The 6914-nt window shown below is 33.1% G+C and overlaps 1 protein-coding gene across 1 annotated transcript; it reads left to right on the forward strand.

Annotated features, from left to right (window-relative positions):
- The first annotated feature begins 1763 nt into the window (after positions 1-1763).
- LOC132627421 (laccase-14-like) lies at positions 1764-6403 on the forward strand. Its single transcript, XM_060342765.1, has 6 exons — positions 1764-1920; positions 2163-2314; positions 2883-3127; positions 3232-3360; positions 4072-5019; positions 6061-6403. Exons 1-6 carry the CDS (start codon positions 1819-1821, stop codon positions 6189-6191), a joined length of 1707 nt encoding a protein of 568 aa, XP_060198748.1. The 5' UTR covers positions 1764-1818; the 3' UTR covers positions 6192-6403.
- Positions 6404-6914: the final 511 nt, after the last annotated feature.

Consider the following 6914-nt stretch of genomic DNA (forward strand, 5'->3'; position numbering starts at 1 on the left):
TCTTTTTCTTTTCTTATAAGTAGAAAGTAGATCAATTTTAATCATTATTTAGCTATACCAATAGAAGATCCATGAGAGAAAGCACTTGTACGGTTTTGTGATAAGGCATGTGACTATATGGTAGTTAATTGGTTGGATCTTTCTATTATGAGCCATTATTATGCTAGGGAAAAAATCACGTAGAATTAACCACTCAAATATAGGTATGAAACAAATCAGATCATAGTTTTGCAGTTAATTAAGGTGAATTGGGTCAAATATGTACCGAATTGAATAGCTATGACTGGGTCAAATATGTACTGAATTGAATAACTATGACATACTCCATCCAATTCAAGACCCTTTTCAAACAATTTGTTGTTACATCAAGGTCACATACTCTTATTCTGCCACTTATTTCGTAGTCAATTTATTAGCTTAGTTTTTTATTTTATTTTTATCAATTGTGATCCATTATTAAGTGTTGAAATGATATAATAAAACAAAATTACCAAAGGCAAAAGATCAACTGACAGCATATTTGTAGTTAGGTTATTATTTTTGTTCACCTTTTTCATTTACAAAGTAAAAATCAAGTATCAGAATCATTTTTTTTCTTTTGAGGATCGATATCTTGTTGGGCATGCAGCATTGTCCAGTCAAAATTAGGTTACAATAGAATGTGAAGGCTACAGATATTACACTTTTGAGATGTGAAAATCAAGTGATATATCTTGATCATGTCCAAGAGAAAAGTAGAGTAGATGGAAGACGAGTAAATTAAGCAACCGCGTATTTTAGTAGTAATTAATATCAGGAGAAAAGTCAGACCAGAAGAAAATTACAAAGAAAAATCAACACCAGGTTTCAAAAGTGAAATTTACCAAATTCTAGCAGACTATTTAGGATAAGACCACGTGATTTCAAAAAATTGTTTGACTAAATGAAATATTAGAAGAGAACAAATTCAGACTCGCTTTGCCAGACCAAACGATTTTCAACGAGGCGCAATATGCAAAAAAAAATTCTTGTGCTATGAATTGTGATTTGTGAGATATACGAATAAATAAAAAACATTGTTAACTTCAGATTTAAACATAAATAAAAAACATTATTAACTTCAGATTTAAAAAATGGGCAGCTAGTGATTTTTTTAGTGTAGACTTCAGTACGTACAACCGTGTTCCTATGAGTAGATTTTAAATTAGTATGTTATTTCTTTATTCTTGATTCCAAATTATGCTTACTAGCCATATATGGATAATTATCATTGTTGCATGTCATTTTAACCTGAAAATGTAAAAAAGGACATATGCTATTAATGCATATAATAATTAAATTTGGGAAAAGTTTAACTTTTATACAATAACAAAAGTGGAGTAATGTTTATAGTATCTATTCATTTAAAAGTAAATACACGCTATGCTCCTATAGTGTGGAGTAGTTAGTAATCACTTATAATGGGTAAAATTACACCAATAATATGAAAGTATTTCACAGCATCTGTGTATATATGAATAAACTCCTTAAAATATATATTTTCACTTTTGAAACATTAGCTTCCAAGTAAGAAGAATCCAGGAGTAGGCGCTGACTTGCAGAATTGGCTGTAAGACAGAAAGGATATGTTCAAAATTTTGGAAGGTAAAAAACCAGATACGTTATGAGAAACAGCTGCTTGACTATTTTGGACGCTAATTAGTTAATGGTAATGATAGTTGTTTTGAGTTTTGCTACGACAATATTGTCTTCTTTTCTCTTTTTTGGTAACTTTACCTCTATAAATACACTAAGATCCTTTACCCATTTTCATCTCATATTATTTATTTGCAGAACAAAATGAGGTTGACAGTGAAAGTTTTCATTCAGCAAATTATAGGATTTCTTATTTTAGTTAGCCTTTTACCTGCCCAAGCTTTTGTTCGTCATCATCGATTTGTCGTAAGTACCTCTTTACTTTCTTTCTTTTTCGTTGATTAAAACCAATAACAAAAATAGTTACGAAGGGAAAAGTGACTTGCACGCTTCAACGAAGTAATATTTTCCCCGATTTGGCGTAAATTATTTTCCTATAACATAGGAAACATTTTGATCAAATTATCAAAAACAATATAACTTAAAGTTTCATTAAGAATAACTAACATTTTATGTCATACCAAATATATTTTCGGCCATCCATGCAGATTAAAGAAGCTCCATACTCAAAGCTTTGCAGCTCGAAGAACATCTTGACTGTCAATGGCCAATTCCCAGGTCCAGTTCTCTATGCCAATACGGGAGATACACTCGTTGTCAATGTCCAAAACGATGGAAGCCAAAACATAACAATTCACTGGTAAACGTTCTTCTTTAATTAATTGTATTTTTGCTAGATGTATGTGATCATTTCATCAAAATGTTGATGAAAGGTTACTGAGAGAAACACTTTTATTTACTTATTTATATTCTGAATGTGCATCCCCATGTACATGTGAGCCTAGTTCTTTTTCATGAGCCAAACACGATATGGAATTTTTAATTTGATAATTGGCATCGGTGAAACTTGAACTCAGGACCTTTGTCTACTCTGATACCAGATTAAAGTGTGACCATCTCTTATAAAAGTTTGAGCTGCTAGAGAACACAAATTTATTTACCTAAGTATGTCCCTCAACATGCCCCTCACGTGTGGGCCTCTTTTCATGAGCCAAATTAACACACATTCTTCTTTTGGTTGTGATAAGATTAATTTAACCCAAGACCTACACATTTTGTTACCGTATTGAAGTGTATATGATGAGACCATCAACCAATGATCACACACTTCACATGCAGATTGATACTTTTTTCATAGCAAATTGATTTTGTTAAGCAAACAAAAAATTATAAGTCGTATACTAATAATTGCGAATTAAAAATTGCAGGCATGGAGTGAAACAACCTAGATATCCATGGTCAGACGGACCTGAATATATTACTCAATGCCCAATTCGACCGGGAACTAACTTCAGCCAAAAGATTAAACTTTCAGACGAGGAAGGAACCCTGTGGTGGCATGCACATAGTGATTGGTCAAGAGCCACTGTCAATGGTGCCCTTGTTATACGTCCTGCATATAAAACTAAGTATCCTTTCCCTAAACCTGCCACTGAAGTACCCATCATATTAGGTAGTAATATATATACTACTATTTTACTTAGGCCATTTAAGTCAACTTCGTGTTACTTTTTGTTTGCCAACTGTAATTAATCTTTAACATTGTCCAAAATACAGGGGAGTGGTGGAAGATTGATGTACAAACGATGGTGAACCAGTTTCTTGCAGGTGGAGGAGACGCTAATAAGTCTGATGCTTTTCTTATAAATGGTCAACCAGGAGATCTGTATCCTTGCTCAAAAAATGGTAAATAAAAATATAATGGTAATATTAACCCTTGTCTTTGTTAAATTTTGTTTGATCTGTTGGCAAGTAAATCATTTTAACCTTACGGGTCTAGTTTTAGAATATTATAAAATTTAAAAAGAAACAGGTTATAGGAACATTTAAGTTTGTAGTACAACTTTTCAAAGCCTAACCGCGTGACGTAGAGTCAAAAAGAGAAAGGAAAAGTCATAGTATTCATGTATTTCACACAATTCAAAATAGTCAATGGATTGCTTTTTCTCGACAGATAGATTTGTGAGTTTTAAATGCAAAGCATGTTAAAAGAATTGAGCTTATATACATTAATAAGAAAAGGACTTTACACTATTAATACAATTTAACATGTTATAATATCGTGGGAGCCAAGTGGTGGTCAGGGTGTTGACCCGAATCCCTTTCGGCAAAAAATTATCATGTATACACTGTACACAAGGTTAAAATTATTTTTCATGTATAAATAGTAGATGTTGAACCCTCTTGGCTTCCTCAGTTCTTACTCTTTTATATTTTTGAACCCTCTTAGTGAAAATCCTGGCTCCGCCACTGAATATCATATGCCTCATTTTAAGGTTATTAATTTCACTTATTTTGGACGAATAATATAATTATCTTATATATGACATGATTGTGTAATGATACCTTAGCTTCGATGAAAAATTATTGATGATGAATTTGTTCTCTTTTGAACAGACACATTCAAGCTAACAGTGGAGAAAGGCAAGACTTATATGCTCAGAATGGTGAACGCCGTAATGAACAATCTCATGTTCTTCTCCGTTGCAAATCATAAACTCACCGTCGTAGGAACGGATGCTGCCTACGTAAAACCATTCAAAACTAATTACATCACTATTTCACCGGGCCAAACTATTGATGTTTTGCTCGAAGCTAATCAAAACCCTAATCACTATTACATGGCTGCTAAGGCTTATAATAGCGTCGTCGGAGTTGAATTTGATACCACAACCACCACCGCCATCCTCCAGTATCGCGGAAATTACACCCCTTCATCACCACCAATTTTCCCAAATAATCTTCCAAATTACAACGATACAAACGCGTCGTTTAATTTCACGAGGACGTTCAAAAGCCTAGCCGATAAAAAACACCCCGTGAACGTGCCCTTAAACGTTACTACCAATTTATTGTTCACGTTTTCGGTAAATACATTACCGTGCAAAGATGAATCGTGTAATGGACCTAACGCGGGCCGGTTTTCTGCTAGTATGAACAACATAAGCTTCATTGTTCCTCGTATTGACATATTAGGAGCTTATTACAAGAACATTAAAGGGGTTTATCAAGATGAATTTCCTAGTTTTCCGCCTTTTAATTTTAATTTTACGGGTGATTCTCTTCCTGTGGAATTGGAACGTCCCGATCGGAGAACGGAGGTCCATGTTCTTGAATATGGATCAAATGTAGAGATTGTTTTGCAAGGAACTAGTCTTTTAGGTGGAATTGATCATCCAATTCATTTGCATGGATATAGTTTTTATGTTGTTGGATCAGGCTTTGGAAATTTTGACAAGGATAAAGACCCTTTGAAGTACAATCTTGTTGATCCTCCTCTTCAGAACACTATTGCTGTTGTTAGGAATGGATGGGCTGCCATCAGATTTAAAGCTGATAATCCAGGTATGTTGGTCAAATTACTTAAGTTTGATCATCTTTGTCTACATTATCATTTACTTTTAATACTACTTAGAGCTAGAGGCATCCAATAGGCGGGCCGAATTTGGCGGGTCAAAATGACTAGAGTTAATAAGAGGATGACTCATTAACCTGTCCAACTTTTACCAAGTTTTATTTTCTTTATTTGTTCTTTAATTTTTGTTCCAATTACCAAACAAAAAAATTATTTTGATAGGTTTTTTCATAGGTCAAAATTGGCTAAGTTAATAATAGGCGTGTCAACCTTAGCTAGGCCTAGGTGAGTTGAGCAAGTCATATTTTCATGAGCTCTTTTTTCTACTAACGCTGCAAATTTTATTGCCACGTGCTAAGAGCCCGTTTGGATTTGCTTATAAGTTGTTTTCAGCTTTTTTGAGTGTTTGGCTGGTCAGTTTAAAGTCATTTTGTGCTTAAAATAAGCTCAAAAACATAATTGGGCTCATTTGACTTATCTTATCTAAAGCAGCTTATAAGCTGAAAACAGTTTATAAGCCAAAAAAATAAGTTAGACCACCCCAATTTATTTTTTTTAGCTTATAAGCTGCAAATGGCTTATAGACATAAGCCCATCCAAACAGGCTCTAAAGCATGTTGATCTAGTCAAAACTAAAACGTCAAAAATCTTATGACGTATTGAGCATAAATGGATCCTTTTTACTCATGGCACATCTGAAATGAAACCATTTTAGTTTTGAGTTGAGTAGATTGAAGTTAAGAAAAGCTGGAAGGGTCAACAATCTCAACTTTTTCTTCAATACTTTTTGACAATGTAAAAAGTTTTACAAACTAATCACATTTTTTTTATAAACGGTTATCCATAGTTATATTGAGAAGTTAAACTCAGCTTTGTATATTACCCATGGATTTTTGTAACCTGAAAAACATGATAAATGACACATTACGTCATGATCAGATAAATTAAACTATACTGATAATATAACGTTGTTAGTGTGCATAATTCGAATTCTTTCTCTAACAATATGCTTTTTTTTTTTTATGGGACAGGAGTGTGGTTCATGCATTGCCATTTTGAGCGTCATGCGAGCTGGGGAATGGAGATGGCATTCATTGTCAAAGATGGAAAAGGCTCCCAACAAAAACTCCTACCTCCCCCTCCCGATATGCCTAAGTGTTGAATTCCATAGCCCAAATTTAACTAATCTTTTGGCACATCTGATGAGGGGATATAGAAAAATATTGTGTTTATTATTGATTTTATTACTTCGTTAGTATAACTTATAGCTTCAAAATCCATGTCTTTGTTTTTCTATCATGTAATAAAATTGATTATTGGTGGTGTACGTACTAAATATTTGATGATGAATAAGGTAATTCTGATTTTATATTAGTAGAAACCTAATTTTCTCTCCCATTTACTTGCACGTTCTTTTTTCACTTTTTGTTGGTGAAAATACCACAATTACAGTTTGAAAAATAAAATAAAGAAAAATAATAATTAAATATTCAGGTTGATGGGCGAATATCTTGATCTCTTTACGTAGATTCAAGCCCAATGCGGCTAATTTTCACTAGTTCAGTAGTATAACTCTGATTGTCTTCTCCAGGATATAACAGTCTAACCACGTCGTATGACTTAAACAACTCCGGACTAGTTAAAAAGTTCAACGCTCCACTAATAAAAACACCTTTTTTCAATTTAAAATTATTGTAGTGTATAAATTGGAGACTTAAAAATATTTTTCTTTTTCTCAACCCTCTCTTTCCCTACAACGGCCTTAACAATACAATGTTATTTTTTCATGTACACATCCACTCTTCATCCACTTCTCATCTACACAACATAAGGAATAAAACATCACTTATATATATATATATATATATATATATATATGATTTCT

This window comes from Lycium barbarum, chromosome 2 (assembly GCF_019175385.1).
Source record: "Lycium barbarum isolate Lr01 chromosome 2, ASM1917538v2, whole genome shotgun sequence".
Taxonomy (NCBI): Eukaryota; Viridiplantae; Streptophyta; class Magnoliopsida; order Solanales; family Solanaceae; genus Lycium; species Lycium barbarum.